This window comes from Gymnoscopelus microlampas (assembly GCF_963454915.1).
Source record: "Gymnoscopelus microlampas genome assembly, chromosome: 14".
In the NCBI taxonomy this organism is placed as follows: Eukaryota; Metazoa; Chordata; class Actinopteri; order Myctophiformes; family Myctophidae; genus Gymnoscopelus; species Gymnoscopelus microlampas.
The window spans coordinates 48,134,963-48,153,563 of record NC_139951.1 but is presented as its reverse complement, the minus strand read 5'-3'; the positions used below and the strand labels follow the sequence as shown (position 1 = coordinate 48,153,563).

The following is an 18,601-nucleotide window of genomic DNA, read 5'->3' as shown; positions in this document are numbered from 1 at the left end:
AGCATCGCAGTTCCCCCACTTCCTGGTCCCGGAAGTAAATACTCGATGAATTTTTCCCATTGACTTTTCCAAAAATATTTATATCAATCAATTTAAGCCTAGAATCAAGCTATCCAGGATAGCGGTGAATCATGACGATAAAACTTTTTTTTCTGTGATTTTTTATTTATTTTATATTTAATGATATGATATACTATATTTAATAAATACCCTTTGTTTTGCCGTTTTCAAAAAAGTTTTTTCACAGAATCAAACGTTTTATGGTCATGATTCACCGCTATCCTGGATAGCTTGATTCTAGGCTTAAATTAATTTATATAAATATTTTTGTAAAAGTCAATGGGAAAAATGCATTGAGTATTTACTTCCGGCACCAGGAAGTGGGCGGGAACTGCGATGCTCTATTGTAATGATTTAACAGCGATGATAAAGGCTTTTAAACACATTTAATTCCTTGTTGTCTTTCTCAGTTTGGAGTTCCTGGAGAGCTTTGTTCCCTGTCCTGTTTGTTTAACAGTTTTAACTTCTTTATTTATGAATGAACTGAGTCCAAGATGCCACGGTCCTGTCAGAGAGTGGTGTCTCTGTATTCATACATGTTGTCCATTGTCACTAGTGTAGAGCAGTGGTTCCCAAACTGGGGGGTCAGGTCCCCCAGGGTCGTCCCCAAATTATTTTTGGGGGGGGTCCCCAGATTAGCTTAATGTGCAACATTGTTTTCTCACTCAACAGTAAACAAAACAACATACAGTATAAGTGTATACAGGGTATCTGCACATAATAAAGTGACAATTTAATGACTTTTAAGACCGTTTTAAAACCAAATTGGCCAATTTGTCAAATATTACACGAAAGAGGAGAACATTGTGAAAATAGCCGATCTACAAGCTTGTAGTTTGGCTATTTTTGCAAGAAAATAAACAGTTAGAAATCTTTTAGAGCGGTTTTTAAGGAGAGTAGGGATTAACACTCCTTTACGACTGTTGGTAGGGTGTTCCACATTTTTGTGGCTTAGCAGGAGAACAAAAAACTCCTTGTTTGAGCCAAATCTGGGTTGAACGTGATTAGTGAAGCTTCCTCTGGTGTTGTGTTTGTGGACGTCATTGACATTTGTGGAGTTGTTTGACTGGGTGTCTTTGTGGTGTAGTGTATCTTGTAGACCAGGCCCATTGCAAGTTGCTGTACTCTGTCCTCTACCCTGAGCCATCCCTAGCAAAGTGAGCAGGGGTTAGATGAGTTGTAGATGTAAGGCCAAGCAGTAGCCTGACCAGTTTGTTTTGGGATGTCTGGAGCCTTGTTTCTAAGGCCTTTGTGGTGCTATGGTACCATTAGGTGCATGCATAGTCGAAGTGGCATTGGATGAGTGCTCCTGTTAGAGTTCTCAAAGTATTCTTACTGACCAGAGAGGAGATCCAGTACAAACATCTTGTTATTAATTTGGTTGAATTTTTTGATTACTTATTTGCCATTTTTTTCACTGGAAAGATGTGCCTCTAAAATACAACCCAGGTAGGTAATCTCCTCTTGTCTTGTGATAACATTGTGATTGTCAACCACTTTTATTGTGAAGCTTTCGGCCTTGCCGAGGTTAATTCTGGACCCAAAGAGAATAGATTCAGTTTTACCCAGGTGTAATGATAGTTCGTTATCAACGAGCCAGGTGCAGATTCTCCCGAGTTCAGAGCTAAGGCCTTTCTGTCCCTGTCCGGGACCAGCAGAGCCGAGTCATCCGCAAGCTTTTCATACCAGTAACCTGTAAGCTGATTGTATGACGTTCTGTATAGTAGTGTGTATATCTGTCTGTCTCTTATATGTCATCATGATTTGTGTGCATGGGGATCTCATCTTAAACAAGCTCAGTGCTTAATGAGTCTTCCAGTTTAGTAGACCTTGTATTGTGAATTTGTACTTCCATGTACTGTTGTTCTCATCTCTTACTAAATAAAGAACATCCATCAATCAATCAAGAACAAATTGCATTCACAAGCAGGTTGTTTACACATAATAGGAACAGTAGTGGAACCGAGTCAAACTAAATGTGAAGCCTAGAATCCAAAGTGTGTGTGTGTGTGGGGGGGTCCCCCAGTTCAAATATGATTATTTTGGGGTGGTCCCCAGTTCAAATATGATTATTTTGTTTTGGGGGGGCGGGTCCCCAGTTCAAATATGATTATTTTGGGGTGGTCCCCAGTTCAAATATGATTATTTTTTTGGGGGGCGGGTCCCCAATTCAAATATGATTATTTTGGGGTCGTCCCCAGTTCAAATATGATTATTTTGGGGGGTCGCAGCTTGAAAGGTTTGGGAACACATATAATATTAGCCATCAGAAATAAGCTATATCAGGGGTCTTCAACTTCATAGACTTGTTTGACAGCACTGTCATCCGTGTTGTGTAAATTCATATTTCTTGGTTTGTTGACTTAACTTTTCTATTTAGGCTATATGTTGGATTGTTAAAGTAATAGTTCACCCAGAAAATAACTTTTTCTCTATTGATTAGTCACCCCATGGAGACTTGAATTCATGGATATTGTTTTGTTTTTGTCTCATTCATCCTAAGACAATAATTTGGGTCTAGGAGACACAAAGAGTCTCCTTTGTATCTCCTACCGGAACCGCTGCCTACCGGTCCACTGGTCATCAAATTATTGGCTTAGGAATGCAACAAAAACAACAAAAAGACCTTTAACCACTTAAACCCTCAATACTTTCTAAACTTGACCGTTGACTATGTACCTGGTCTGCTCTCTTTTCCCTCTCTGCCGAAAATAGCAGATCTACAAGGACACAACGCCTCACGCTGTGAGGCGTTGTGTCCTTGTAGATCTGCTATTTTTGGCTAATGTTCCCCTCAGAATAGGGATTCTATAGGGTTCAAGTGGTTAATGTAAAAAGTTCAAAATCACACAAAGATTTGGAGAGGGCCCCGTCTGTTGTAACTCTGAGGACCCCCTACAGGGGTCCCGGACCCCCTGTTGAAGACCCATGCCACATACAGTATCACACTATCATGACGTTAGAAATAGGAATGATTTGAGTTCTTTCACTCAGCAGTTCTTTTGTGTGTTTTTTTTTATCAGGAACCAAAAGGTCACAGAGGTCATCATCTGTATAGAACTGAATTCCCGCAATGTCACGTTTTGACTTAATATCAACGTTCCCAGAACTACCCCCCCCCCCACCCTGTCCTTTCTCTTGCAAATGATATGAGAGATATCGTGCGCTTTCAGGCGGAAACCTCTTATCTCCATATCGTAACTGTTTGTGTTTTTTTCTTAAATGAACGCCCTACTCGATCACACTACAGCAGGGGGTTTCAACCGGTCGTCCACGGAGGTATTGCAGGTGGTCCCTGGCCATGCATTAGAAAAAAATAGTGTGTGTGTGTGTGTGTGTGTGTGATATGAAATGTGAGCTTACCATAATCACAGTAATCCTTACAGGAGTTCACCCAAAAAATTACTTATTTTCTATCAATTACACACCCTATGAAGCCTTTTTTGTTTGTGGCATTTCTAAGACAATAATTTGATGACCGTGTGTATTTCCGGTAGGAGACACAAATAATCTACTTTGTGTCTCCTACCGGATACATCAGCCGGTAGGAGACGGGAATCAAATTATTAGCTTAGGAAGCGACAAAAACTAAAAAGAATCAATGGATTCAAGGCTTCATAGGGTGTGCAAATTGATAGAAAATAAGTCATTTTTTGGGTGAACTCCTCCTTTAATCATATTCCATCATATTCAAACAAAATCACTGTATTTTATTAGATATTATATTGATATTGTAGCTATTTTCTCCAGCTCCTTGCGGTGCATGAACCCCCCCACCACTATTGTGTGTGGTGGGTCTATGATGGACCCACCACGCACAATAGTGATGGTCCCCAGGTTGCTCTTACCCAGTCCCTGGGTCAAAATCAGTTGAAAACCCCTGCCCTACAGCGTCACACAAAAGCATCAAAAGTAGCAGATCTACAAGCTCGAAATGCGTCGCTTTGCGACGCGATTCGAGCTTGTAGATCTGCTACTTTATGCTATTTTTGAATGTGAATCCTGAAAAGTCAGCGTTTTGGACATATAAGGTTTCCACCCGACACAGACGATGTATAAAGAGGAGAGAGGTAGGTAGGTATAGGGAGGTGCTGTAAATCAAATGAGAGAGAGAGAAGAGGAGAGGGAGGAAGGAGGTGAACCACGTCCCATTCCAGCCTTACCTCGCCCGACGACACTCAGGTGAGTTCTGCCCTATGCTCCGTATCGCGTGCAGTTGTAGATCTGCTATTTTGTTTTAAAGTATGAATACTGGCTTTATGCACAAGAAGACAGCTTGCCATAAACATTAGAGCAGTGGTGTAAAGTAACTAAGTACAAAGTACAATTTTAAGGTCCTTTTACTTTACTGGCGTATTTCAAATTGTCTATACTTTTACTTCTACTACTTCTACTACATCTCAGAGGCAAATACTGTACTTTTACTGCACTACAATTATTTGAAAACTTTAGTTTCTAGTTACTTTGCAGATATAAATATATTACATTATAAAACATACATTAACCACTTTAGCCCTATTTTATACCTAGGCTATTTGAAAATAGCCGATCTACAAGCTCACAACGCGAGCTTGTAGATCTGCTATTTTCAAACATTTTAGTACTTTTACTTTTGGTACTTCAAGTACATTTTGATACCAATACCTTTGTACTTTTACTCAAGTACATTTTTAATTCCGGACTTTTACTTGTAACAGAGTACTTCTACCTTGCAGTATTGATACTTTTCCTTAAGTAAAACATTTGAGTACTTTTTCCTCCACTGCATGAGAGTGATTAGACTTCACACGGAAGGGATGGAAATGCGATAAACACCAACACCAGAGATATTGTGGCTTGAGTTTTCAGGCAACTTAATGTGTCAAATATCCTATTTTCTAAATGATTTTGTACTTTAGTTGCACAGTGTAATAATGTAGGTTAGAAGCCTATTTCTTTCTACAGCATTTGAGGATTTAAGTTAAACATTCTGATGACAAAAACGTTGTCTTCAACATGTTATAGTGTGGGGGTTGGTTTTGTACTGTATAGCCTACAGAAAACATTGAAAAGTGAGCAGAAAAGAAAGTTGGGGGAAAAGGGTATGAAACCAAGACAAGTAAACAGGCAGTTTCTTGGAATTTTCAAAAGATTTTCAAAAGTTTCTAAGAATTTCTACTGAATGGAAACAAATAATAAAAAGACAAATAGTCAACATTACCTGTTTTTACAGCTCATGTAACTTTGTAATCAGATTAGCAAGCAGATTGATTAACTATTGTTGCTTAGACTATCAGTCTTCTGGTATAACATAGAGATAGCATCTAAAATGTATGCATTTATTTTGTATTTCTTTGTAAATGACAAAGAGACTTATCAGATTAGCAACCAGATTGCTTAATTCTGAAAAATTGTATTGTTGCTCAGACTGCTTGGACTGTCAGACTTCTGGTAGAAATAGAGATAGTATCTAAAATAAATGAATTTATGTTTAGTTTCTTTGTAAATAAGTATGATTTTCATCTAACAAAACTGTTCCATTTTCAGCATTTTAGGGGCTCTGTAGAACCAATTAGGATTCACCATAAGACTAACTGAATCATTTTAAGGCCATGTTGAACATTGTCCTGCTCCATATAGAAAGTTTTGTAGTAAACTGCAGCTTTTGGTGTCAGGGACAGGGTGGTATCATTAAGGCTACCTGCATGGATATACTTTATTTCACTGACTAATGTAAATGTATTACAATTTCTAGAATAGGTTGTCTGGTCTGTACTTGGTTATTTTTGTGTACACCTACTCACACTGACAACAAGAGATATAGCCTTCACTTTCTGGGTCTCCTGTGGCTTTCCTTAACAGATGACGGGCCTGGATTCATGTCTGCTTGGACAGTCGTACAGACTGACTGTAGGAGATAATGGGAGGGCCCCCTGTTCATCAACCAGGTGAAACCTTTCATCTTCATAGTTCTGAACAATGTTAAAGTCGTATTGTTAATTGTTTGTTTGTTTTAGTTGGCTATATGGTTTGATTGATTGAAGACTATTGAATTCAATGAATACAATGAATTCAAAAGGATAAAAGCTACACAAGTCTGAAGGCGTGTTTACATTGTGGTGCAACATAGGCAAATAGGAGTTTTCACACCCATTTCGAAAATGTCCAATCTACGAGTTCACAACGTGTCTCATCTTGATACATTGTGAGCTTGTAGATCTGCTATTGTCTATAACTGTTTTGAATTTTTTCGCCAATGCCCAAAATAGGCTAAATAGGCGAACCAAACGGACCCTTGAGGGTCCGTTTGGTTCCACCTGTACACTCTCAGAGGTATGGGGGTCCGTGGCTTAAAGTGTACCAAACTTGAAATTAAAAAAAAAGTTTGATAACCTCTCACATAAACTCTCTAGTGAACTTCATCGGGCCGGGGTTGGCTTTGTGCTTGGTCTGCTTTTTTTGTCTGCCTTTTTGTCCGCCTCTACACTCTACACTATCAGATTTCTTTCTTTGACGGAGAGGAGGAATGGAAGATTAGAGCGGATGCACAGCACGTCTAAACTGTGTGACTTTATTTTCTCTGGATGGAGCAGAGTACTTGTAAGGTTGTTGGGCAGTGAGAACTGAATTCCATAGATGGTTTATATGACTGTCACCTATGGACTCAGTTCTTTTTGCCAGACAACAGCATTCTGTCACATCACCGAGCATGATAAGTAGGTTGGAGAGGCTATTGTCGGGACCAGCCAGAATGCGGGAGCCTATCCTCAATAGATGGATTGCTGAGGTGGAGCGCCACGCCTACCATCAGCTCACGACTTACTGCACCCAAGCCATGTAGGCCTACTCATAGGCTGAGTTGGCGGTGGCCGGGGTCGAACCCATGACCTTGTTGTTTAAAGCGAGAGCTGTACCGACTGAGCTTACCCATCACATGCATGATACATACATATATGTATATACTGTAGACCCTGTCCGGCAGAAACATTGTATCTCCATATATGTTTTATGTTGGGGGTTTTTTCTTCATAAATGAATGGCCTATTGGGTATTTTGGATTTATTTGTAATTTTATTTTCAATTTAAAAAATGTTTAACCTTTCTTCTGTAGGCCTAATCTCATGGAGACCTGAGGTCTCATTCACAAGCGAGATGAAAATGTGTAACTACAATGAAAAAAAGTGAACAAAGTTATTATTATCATTATTATAATAGCTCCAGGGTTAATTTGGTTAATTAATTGCTACTCTCCTCCACTGGGTGGCGCTAGATGTGTACTTGCAGGTCGACGGGAAACCCCTGTGCTGGAAAAAAAAAGGAAACCTCTTGACTCTGTGACGGTGTAGGTGTAGCCCTGATACATGACTGTCATATTATATCATATGACAGTCATGGATGAACTTCAACATAGTGTTTACACTTTCTCTATTTTTGGCCCGTACATCTACATAAACGTTCAAGTTTCAAATATAAAGTGCTTACCTCATGGCCACGGATGTTACAATTATGTACGGGCCCTCAAAAGTGTCCGTATTTTCAGTATTGTTCAATAAAAAAAGCATTTTAATCTGATTGGTGGCCATTTCTCTGCATTTTCTCCATTATGCTTTCAAGTACGTGACCCTATCGGTTGGGAGGTGTACTGCACTCTGATACATTATAACTCTATGAGAACATAACCACCAATCGGATTAAAATGCTCTTTATTGAACAATACGTAAGATACGGGTCATTTTGAGGAACCGTACATAATTGTAACATCCGTGGCCATAAGGTAAGCACTTTATATTTGAAATATTAACGTTTATGTAGATGTACGGACCGTAAGGGGAAAAAATGCAAACACCAGGTTGAAGTTGATCCATGACGGTCCGTCTTGGATCCATATGGTGACGCTGGTGAAACCCAACCCGCTGGTGTTAAACATTCTGATTACAGAAACGCTGTCTTCAACATGTTATAGTGTGGGGTTGGTTTTGTACTGTAGGCCTACAGAAAACATTGAAAAGTGAGCAGAGAAGAAAGTTGGCGAAATAGGGTGGACGTATTCTGTTCCCCGTTGAACGTGGAGACTAGGCTGTCCCCCCAAAAAAAGAAAAAAAGACTAGGCTGTCCCAGTGTTGCCATGTCCGCATATTATAAGCGACTTTTCCTGTCAAGTTAAATATTGCTAGTTGCGTTTTTTTGGGCTTGTTTCTAAAGTACAGTTGCTTATTTCGTTTTGTTTCCTAAATGTTGTCTAAACCAGTGGTTCTCAAACATTTTCATGTATTTGTCCCTAACCCCCTTCTTAAAATATTTGACCAGATTTATTAATGGTGTTAAAAATGTGTCAATTTAAAAAAAAAATAGCAGATCTACAAGTTCACAACCGTTGTGAACTTATAGATCTGATTCAAATATATCTGCTTCAAATTAAAGACTGGTGATGCGAGGTTAGCTTCAAATAGCCAACATGCGGGTTAAAGGGCTCATAGACCCAGTTGCTTGTTTCTCTCGCACAAGCTGGCAACACTAGTCCCAGTGAACCAGACGCTGCTGCTGTTCAGTCAGTGTTTGTTCACACATGATCTGAAGCAGACAGACAACAAGTTAGCTAGTTAGCAGCAGCTAGTTAAACTAAACCAACAGTTCTTCATCCTCTCTGTCTGTCTGTCTCCTCTTCATCTGATGGTAAGTCATACATCTGTTCAGTCAATAAATCTATCTATATCAGGATCACTAACTTTATTAGATAATACATAGCCAGCCAGCTGGGGAGTTTAATGCTAACCAGCTAATGCTAACTTCTAGCTCTTTCATAATAATAACATTGGTTGTTATTGTTATGACTGAAGGTTTAGCGTGTTATTATTATTGTTTTGAGTGAAGGTTAGCTTGTGGTTGTTAGCTAACTGCTAACATCATAGGCTGTGTGAGCAGAACAGACAACCTGTAGGTGCATTAAATATACTTTATACATGTGGATCTATCTATCTATCTATCTATCTATCTGTCTGTCTGTCTGTCTGTCTGTCTGTCTGTCTGTCTGTCTGTCTGTCTGTCTGTCTGTCATATCATTATAAATATGGGTCTGTCTAGCACAGACAGCCTGTAGGGTTATTAAATATAATACATGTATATTAGCAGCCAGTCTGTCGACAGCATGGAGCCGATCAACCCAAAGCTATATGTTGATCAGCAGATCAATAAATGGGGGATCTATCTATCTATCTATCTATCTATCTATCTATCTAATAGAGTTATAGACCTCACTGACCCGATCCTCACAACAAGCTGTGTGTTGACAGTGTGTGAACCATTAAGGGTCCATTTGGTTCCATGTGTGCTTTAATACTGTGTAATGTGTCCAGACATCTTTCCTTAAACCTTAGATGTGGTTGGTTAAGGGTTATATGACTCACTGTAGCAGACAGAGACTGACTGTGATCCCGTCCTGTGTGTTCAGTCTAGTACAGAGGATGTTTCATGTCAAGGACCCCCAAAATGATATGTATTTAGCCACAGACCCCCCATCATCAGGCATTTGATCTCCATGTGAACTAGTAGACAATCATGACATTGGTGATGATCACTAACCTCTGTCTGGATGTATGAATCATGTTACAGCCTTTGATCTCTTTGGTAGTATGTATCGCTTCACACTTCTCTCTCAACACACTTTTGGAACCTTGAAGAAAAGAGTCCAAAAAGACTGAGCGGATGCTTGTGTGTGTGTGTGTGTGTGTGTGTGTGTGTGTGTGTGTGAGGAGTGAAGTTGTGTTGTGTGTGTGTGTGTGTGAGAGGAGAGAAGGTCTGTTTGCATCATTCTTCAATGATCATCAATAATGGTGATGATGGACAGCCAAACCATGTAGTAGGGCTGCCTGGGCACGTAACAGTCCGTCTCTATATGTCATTGTCTCCTTGTCTGTCCCACCACAGTCCCACTCTCTGTCTCCTTGTCTGTCTCATCACAGTCCCTATCTCCGTCTCCTTGTCTGTCCCTCTCTCTGTCTCCTGGTCTCCTTGTCTGTCTCATCACAGTCCTAGGGCTGTCACATTTAAGTTGATGATTAATTGTCACACAAATAATTGCGATTAACGATTTATTTGTGTGTTGTTTTTTTGGCATTGGAACATGAATAAAAACTTAATTTCTGTTTTCCTTAAATGCTTCGTAATCAAAAAATGGCTGATAAACAAGTTTGTTGATCTGCTATTCCTGCTATTCTTAGAACATTTTTGAAAATGCACAAACAGTTTTTGAAACGATTATGACGATTATGCAAAAATAATTGTGATCATCTCAAATAATTGTAATTAGGTGATTATGTAATAACTGACAGGGCCTACACAGTCCCACTCTCTGTCTTTCTGTCTCTTTGTCTCCTTGTCTGTCTTGCGGCGAGCCCAGAGGTCTTAGAACACACACAACACAACAGGTGTGCAGACAGACGAAGCGAGGTGAGACGGGCTGGCCGGCTCTCCTTGGCTGCCATCGTACACCTCCGCTCGCTCGCCTGCTCGCCAAGAACCCTCTCTCTCTCTCTCCACAAGGTGTAAACAAAGCCCTCTGAGGTCTCTCTGTGTCAGGAGGCTGGACACTAATCTGATGTTTAGTAAACCTGAGTCCTGCTCTGTTGAGCACTCAACCTCCAAGTAGACAAGAGTGTGTGTGTGTGTGTGTGTGTGTGTGTGTGTGTGTGTGTGTGTGTGTGTGTGTGTGTGTGTGTGTGTGTGTGTGTGTGTGTGTGTGTGTGTGTGTGTGTGTGTGTGTGTGTGTGTGTGTGTGTGTGTGTGTGTGTGTGTGTGTGTGTGAGAGAGAGAGAGTGTGTGAGAGAGTGAGTGAGGGCTAAATAGTATTTGAGAACTAGACATTGTGAGGACAATTTTCCTGGTCCTAAATATTTGTAGTCGAGATACGTTTACTATTCAAAAAAGATTCAGGTTGGGGTTAGGATTAGACATTTAGAGGTCAGGTCTAGGGCTTGGGGGTTAGACTTGACCTATCTTATGCTTAGCGCTGTGGCGATGTCTCACACCAAAAAATAGCTGATCTACAAGCTCGTAGATCTGCTATTCTTCGGCTATTGTTAATCTATTTTCAGTGCCGTCCCAACATGTTGAGGACCTCACAATTATAGTAATATAAACGTGTGTGTGTGTGTGTGTGTTCTCGTGCACCGACGCCCTGGTCGAAAATCGGCGATCGAAAACCGGCAAAAGTGGCCGTTTTCAAGATGTTTTGGCCATTATCTCTGAAACGGAAGGTCCAATCTGCTCAGTTCAAAGCTTGACAACATTTTCGGGTTATTTGGGTTTTCTAGGGGAAGGCGAGATCTTAGTTGGGCAGGCTGGACCGCCTGCCCTGCCTCTACAGTGGGTACGCCACTGCCGCAGACAGAGAGGCCGTCTGGGGAATCGGGCGGTCGTCGGTTCGACCCTCGGCTCACCCAGTCTGTGTCAAAGTGTCCCATGAGCAAGACACTTATTAGAGAGGGATGAAACCCTACGGTGGGTTTTGTATATTAGTTTTTTACCAGTTCAGGCTCAAAACTACAGGAGGGTAGAACATGGCAGGCTGCATAAGGCATCCTGCCATGGCAGGCTGCACATGTCATCAACAAATACAAAACACTATATGTATTATGTACAAAGGACAAGAAAGGAAAAACGGCAGCAGTGAATGACACCTTTGTACGAGAAAGGAGGGGTGTGTATGTGTACTGGGGGACAGAGCTCTCTGGCCATGTTCAGCTGTGTTGACAGATATCTGGTGTTACTTACTAGTCTGCCTTGTTTTTAATCTGCTGTGCTGTTTAACCTGCCCCAGAAAACAGAATCAGCCCCAGGGGATTAATGCCACTTTAAACTCCTAACTGCTCCCTGGGTGCTGGGTTAGGGAGCGAATACCTATGTTCCCTCAGCAATTTAGTACTATGTTCCCTAAAAACTATCACTGACCCTAAACAGTGCAGAGGGAACATAGGCCTGACCCCCTGTATTAACCCATTAAATCCGGGAATGCATCTGTGTCATTTTAGATTTCTTTGGACTCGGTGCCGCGCTATGAGCTTGTAGATCTGCTATTTTTTTGGGGGAAAAATGAAAATGTGTGCAAATCTTTGAATATATATATATACTTGTTTAAAGTGATCATTTTTAACTCAAATCCTTACTTCTGGGGGTCGCTGGAACAAAACATTTCTAAACAGTATGTTGCTATATCAGTGGTGCTCCAACTTTTTCATGACCCCCACAATGTATGTATTTGGCCTCAGACCCCCATCTCAAAATATGACGTTGTTCCAGGGACCCCCAGAAGCATAGATTGGAGTTAAAAATGTTCGCTTTAAAAATATCTTCAGAGATTTGCACACATTTTTCTAAAATAGGATATCTACAAGCTCATAGCGTGGTGCTCGGTGTGTTTATTATGATGGGTGAATGCAGAGGACAAATTACAGGTACAGGTATTTGCAAATGTACTTAGCATGTACCCCAACAACAGCTAAAAGGGGCGACAAACACAATGAATTAACAATGAAAAGTTACTGGTTGGAGGTGGCATACATAGAGACACTGAAGAGATCTAGACAGGAATAGGAACACATTCTTTGCCTAGAGGCATAGTTTATTGTACTCTGTTCCTTGGGTTTCTCCTCTGGAGGAGATTATGTGAAGATGAGAGAGTGATTTATTATACATGGCGTGTCTGGACGTGAGTGAACACAGGTGTAATGTAAGAAGAAGCCTGTTGGTGCTCTGACAGGGAGAGAGACTTTCCTAAAGAGTACTGCCACGCAAACACCCTGTAAAACTACTCAATCTGTAGGCTTCACAGGGCCTGCTGAAGTGCGGACAGTATATAGCAGGGGTCTTCAACAGGGGGTCCGCGACCCCTAGGGGGTCCTCAGAGCTACTACAGGGGGTCCGCCAAATCTTTGTGTGATATGAATATTTTTTTTTACCTTAACCACTAGAACCCTAGCATCCCTTTTCTGAGGAGAACCTTAGCCAAATAGCAGATCTACAAGCTCACAACGCCTCCTGCTGCAAGGCATTGTGAGCTTGTAGATCGGCTATTTTTGGCAAAGAGGTGTTTGGTGGAGAGGGAAAAAAAGAGCAGACCACATAAACAAAAAAAGTTAAATCTTTTTACAATATAGAGGGGGTCCCTGTTTCATCTCTCTCTCAGCTAGGGGGTCCTTGTCTGAAAACATTGAAGACCCCTAGTATACAGTGACAGATTAATCCATCGGTGCCATTTTAAGATTTCTTTGGCTATTCAAAAAATAGCAGATCTGCAAGAGTGCTACACTATTAGCTTGTAGATCTTTGTTATTTTTGAAAAATCGTGAAGATGTGTGGAGATCTTTGTATATATAGGCTTATATACATTTTTAACTCAAATCTTTGCTTCTGGGGGGTCCCTGGAACAAAATATTTTCAGATGGGGTCGGCGGACAAATACATATCATTTTGGGGGGGTCCTTGACATGAAAAAAGTTTGAGAACCACTGATATTAATTTATAGCAACATACTTTGTTTTTCTCCTAAAAAACTGTTAGGATTTAGAAGACATTTGTAGAACCCCCAGAAGCAAAGATTTGAGTTAACCATTTTCACAGTTAAAAAAAAGAAAAAATGTATTCAAAGATTTGCACAAATGTTCAAGATTTTCCCCCAAAAATAGCAAGCTCATAGCACGGCACTCGGTGCTGCGCTATAAGCTTGTAGATCTGCTATTTTTGAGAGCAAAAAATCTGAAATGACACAGCATGCGTGAATGGGTTAACAGGATTGACTCTTTCTTGACTGTGGAACGTGTGTATGCCTGGTTTCCTTTGACAAACATATGGACCACAAACAGAGTTAACAGACAGCTGTGATGATGATGATGTGAACATGATATAACGTGGTGTCCAAGTTAACGTCTCTCCCTGGCGCCTCCACCATCGCTAAAACATCTCATGGTGTTTTGTACTCAGTGACCTTATTGCTTTTGTATGCATGTATTCCGTCATCGACCTGATATCCTCTTGAGCTGTCTGTCATTCATAAAGGTCAATGATATCGTATTAATTCAGTCATTTACTTGTGTAATCTAATAGCCTTTCAGGTAGGGATTCATAAAGTTTTACCCACTTAAAAAGTTTAAAAAATAGCCGATCTACAAGCTCACAATGCGTCGCATCGCGACACATTGTGAGCTTGTAGATGAGCAATTTTTTAAAGGTAAATAATATCATTTGCCTTTTTTATAATGGAATAGCCTCTCGTTGTGATGCAAGTGGTTCATTCACTGTTAACACTTACATGACTTTACTGTGTGGGAATCCGGGTCGAAATATGACACCTATACGACGGCAGTGAAAACAGTCAGTGTGAAAGTGAACATTTGCCTTTGTTTTCCCTCTTGCTTGTTGTGAGTCAAGAGAGGGCTGGCTTTGTGTTAGGATGTGACCTGGAGTCTCGCCAGAACACACACAAACACAGAGAAAGTTACGATTACTCACTCACTCACACACACACACACACACACACACACGCACACCCACCATAAACATTCTAGGACAGTGATTTTATGAATCCCATTTCTTGGCACGTTCAACCCTGAGCATAAAGCTGAATTAAATTACGCATATGAATCAGGCAACTGATTTATATGCTTTAAAAAATAATTGTGATCTTTGTGTCTGCGAAGGCCTTAAGTTATAACTCCAGCAAAACTGCCCCACGATGTCTTATTTCTCAAAATGTACTAATACTTGTGGGGGCAAATTTGGCCCGCACAACTATAGTCATAGAAGTACACACACACCCTCGCACGCTCGCACACAAGATAATGTTAGAATTACACACACACAGACACCAGACCAGACTAGCTGTAAACGCAAGGTGGTGTAGGTTGGACGAAACACACACACACACACACACACACACACACACACACACACACACACACACACACACACACACACACACCTTAAACCCACCTAGCAATCATTGCATGCCTGGGCTCCGTGGCTGGGCTGGATGTAGGCCAGAGGAGAATGAAAGAGAGAGAGAGAGAGAGAGCACCTCCTTACAGATCTAATGAATACCTTCCATCATCACCATGGAAACGGCCTGAGTCTGGGTAGAGAGAGGTGGAGAGAGATAAAGTGAAGTAGGTGCTTGTGTTAAGCTATAGGCTGATTCACACCGCTGCCATGTTTCTCTACAACATTCTAGTGCTTCATTTATGTGCCGGCGTACACCAGTGTCGCTCGTTGAAAAAAAATAGCAGATCTACAAGCTCATAGAGCATCACATTTGCGATACTGTGAGCTTGTAGATCTGCTATTTCCGGCAAGCGGACGCCATCATATGCTATAAGTTTGGCTTGAAACTGTTTTGTCTCGTCGCAAATCTTTGGTGTGAACTAGGCTTGACCCATTAAGACCTGGAACGCATCCGTGTCACTTTAGATTTCTTTGGCTATTCAAAAATAGCAGATATACAAGCTCATAGCGCGGCACCGAGTGCCGCGCTATGAGCTTGTATATCTGCTATTTTTAAAAAAAATCTTGAAAACATTTTTCTGATTTTTTTTTTTCCAGAAAAAACATTTTTAAGAATCGCCCTCAGGTCTTTATGGGTTAAAGGTGGATATAACCCTGTATATACTGTAGGCTGATTTTGCTGTTTTCCAGTAGAGGTTCTAAACTACAGCAGGGTAAAACATGTCAGGCTGCATGAGGCTGACCTTATTAATACAGACCTGCAGCTAAATCAAATTAATAATGTGTATGTGTTCAGATTTAGGTGTGTCAACTGTCTGTCAACGTGCATTGACTGTACTGTTGACTACAGTATTGGTCATCATACCACAGTGCCTCTTGAAAACAAAAGGTGAACAATCAATGACCATGCTTTAGCAAACAGAGGTCAGACACTTTAGGAATGCCCTCCCTCCTGTACCCGAGAAGATAGGGTGTTAAATCACCTTCTGAAAACTCACCTTTTATAAAGCTGCTCTCAACCCTCGTATTACTATTTTATGCATTTATTTATTTCTTGCTTCGTCATTGTTATGAATTGTTTTTTTTTAATCTTACTAGCCTGCAATGTTTTTAATGTGCTGTAGTTTTTATTTCGTACTGGAAAACAAACAACAGAATCAGCCTAGAGGCTTTCATGCCAGCAGAGTAACAGTTACCTGTTTGTTTTCCTCCACCAGCAGGGCCTGTTCTCAGACACGTGTGTGTGTGTGTGTGTGTGCGTGTGTGTGTGTGTGTGTGTGTGTGTGTGTGTGTGGGGGGGAACACCTGTGTTCACTGACAGGCCTTCAACTCTCCAACCTTTTGTGTGTTTGTTTTAGCTCAACGTATGATAATTCACTTCTTGGCCTACCTCTCCATGGAGGGTACACGTCGTGCAGGGTCTGCCTGACACAGAGCACTGCCCCACGGGACTAGTTAGTTAGTTAGGGATTGTGTGGTGGCTCAAACACACTGCAGCAGCCTGGGACTCTGAAAAGGATCCCTGGCTAATAAGCTTTTTAAGATTTGTTTTGGGGCTTTTATGCCTTTATTTGACAGGACAGTAGGTTGGTTGACTGGAAATGGGTAGAGAGAAGGGGAGTGACACGCAGCAAAGCAATGATGATGTCATTTATCCATGTGTGATCTAGCCCTATGGCATTATGGAATGCATGTGCAAAAAAAATGTTTGATGCTCATATTAACCTTACGCAAAATAAGCCATTGGCTTCAGCCTATACCTTTTGTGTCTAAATCATATATGATATGATATGTTGAATATATTGAATTTATCCTGCTAAGACCAAAATAAAATACTACTACTACAAAATACTACAACTACTAAGTATTAAGTTTGTTTTTATAGTTAGGAATATTTAGATATCTGACCTGTCTTGCATCCTCGTTTTCCTTGTTCTTTCTTTCCATCTCTATTCTTCTTCTTCTTCCCTTTCCTGAAAACTACAAACGATGGGAGCTTGTAGTTCTTTAGGCCTTGTTAACCCATCTGTGTCGTTTTAAGATGTCTTTGGCTATTCAAAGATAGCAGATCTACAAGCTCATAGAGCTTGTGCAAATCTTTGAATATATATTTTTTAATGCGAACATTTGTAACTCAAATCTTTGCTTCTGTGGTGGGTCCATGGAACTACATATTTTACAAATGTTTGCTTTAAAAGACATATATTCAAAGATTTCCACAAAGTTTCAAGATTTTTTTCAAAAATAGCAGATCTACAAGCTCATAGCGCGCCACTCGGTGCCGCGCTATGAGCTTGTAGATCTGCTATTTTTGAATAGCCAAAGTATAGAATAACGGTTAAAGTGGTTACACAGATGCATTCCCGGTTTGAATGGGTTAACTAAAAAAAACTACAAATGATGTCAGCTTGTAGTTCTTCAGGCCTGGTTAAAGTAATACATTGTTCTTGTTGTTGTTCTTGTTGTTCTGTCCAGACGATGTTACGGAGGTGGTGTTGTTGACCCCGGGGGATGAGAGAGCAGGAGGAGAAGGAGAAGGAGGAGCAGCAGCAGTGAGGAGGAGGGAGACATGGGCAGGAGGTTCTGGGCGTTCTCCTCCTCCTCCTGGCACGATGGCGTCTTCCTGTCCACGGCTCTGCTGTACGGCTCTCTGTCTCTGTTCGTCTCGCTGCTCCACAACGTCTTCCTGCTCTTCTACGTGGAGACCTTCGTCTCCGTCTACAAGATCGACAAGGTCTCCTTCTGGGTGGGAGAGGTAGGTTTGATCTCCCCCTATAAAGCTCACAGAAAGGAATACCAGCACTCACTTAAGTCCTTTTAGGCTCTTATCTATTTAGGTAATAGCTCCCCAGCAACAGCGTCAAACCGGACGTTTCGGCCCAGAGGCCTTCTTCAGCGTATAATGACAACACACTGTTTTTGTGTCACTTATAAAGGGACCTTGGTGCCACGCACAGAGCGGTCCGGGTAACAACAAAATAAGAACGTCACTTTTTTTAAGAGGGTCACCATAAAACAAAAACTGCATATAAAGAAAAATAACGAAAAATATCATGATCCTCATTTGTTTAGCAGTAAATAACCAGTTTTAAAACCTTTGTCTGTGCGAGTCCCTCAGTACCCCTTCATAAAGACAGACCCAGATTTAATTACGGTAAAGACTTTAAAAAGACTGTAAAAAAGACTGCAAAACACATTTTTAAATACCAAAGTATACACAGTGTCACTCAAAAAGAGGCATTAACCACTTATTTGTCACATCAACATTTCATTGCTCTAAAAAATACACTCATTTCACTCTAAAGTGGTATACTTTGTCTGTTTTAAACACAACACATTCTATAAGAAACAACCAAGTAAAAGTTCTTCATTTAGACCTTAAGGGTGTTTGGAGAGAGTGTATCCACCATGCCTCTCGTTGCAATAGAAGTTTTTCACGATCCCCACCTCTTTTTAAGGGCAGTACTGCCTCAATACCCTGAAACCTTAAAGAACAGACTTCATGTCCCACCGCATTAAAATGTCTAGCCACAGGCGATCTCCCCCTATACCCACATATCTGTCTAAATAC

The 18,601-nt window shown here is 40.9% G+C and overlaps 1 protein-coding gene across 1 annotated transcript in view; it reads left to right on the top strand.

Moving 5' to 3' along the window:
• The first annotated feature begins 8,601 nt into the window (after positions 1 to 8,601).
• Positions 8,602 to 18,601, top strand: part of mfsd13a (major facilitator superfamily domain containing 13A) — a 31,240-nt gene continuing 21,240 nt past the window's right edge. Inside the window, exons 1-2 of the mRNA XM_084079148.1 lie at positions 8,602 to 8,712; positions 17,506 to 17,785. Of these exons, the coding sequence (XP_083935274.1) occupies positions 17,600 to 17,785 (186 nt within the window). The 5' untranslated portion in view covers positions 8,602 to 8,712; positions 17,506 to 17,599. The remainder of the gene's footprint in view (positions 8,713 to 17,505; positions 17,786 to 18,601) is intronic.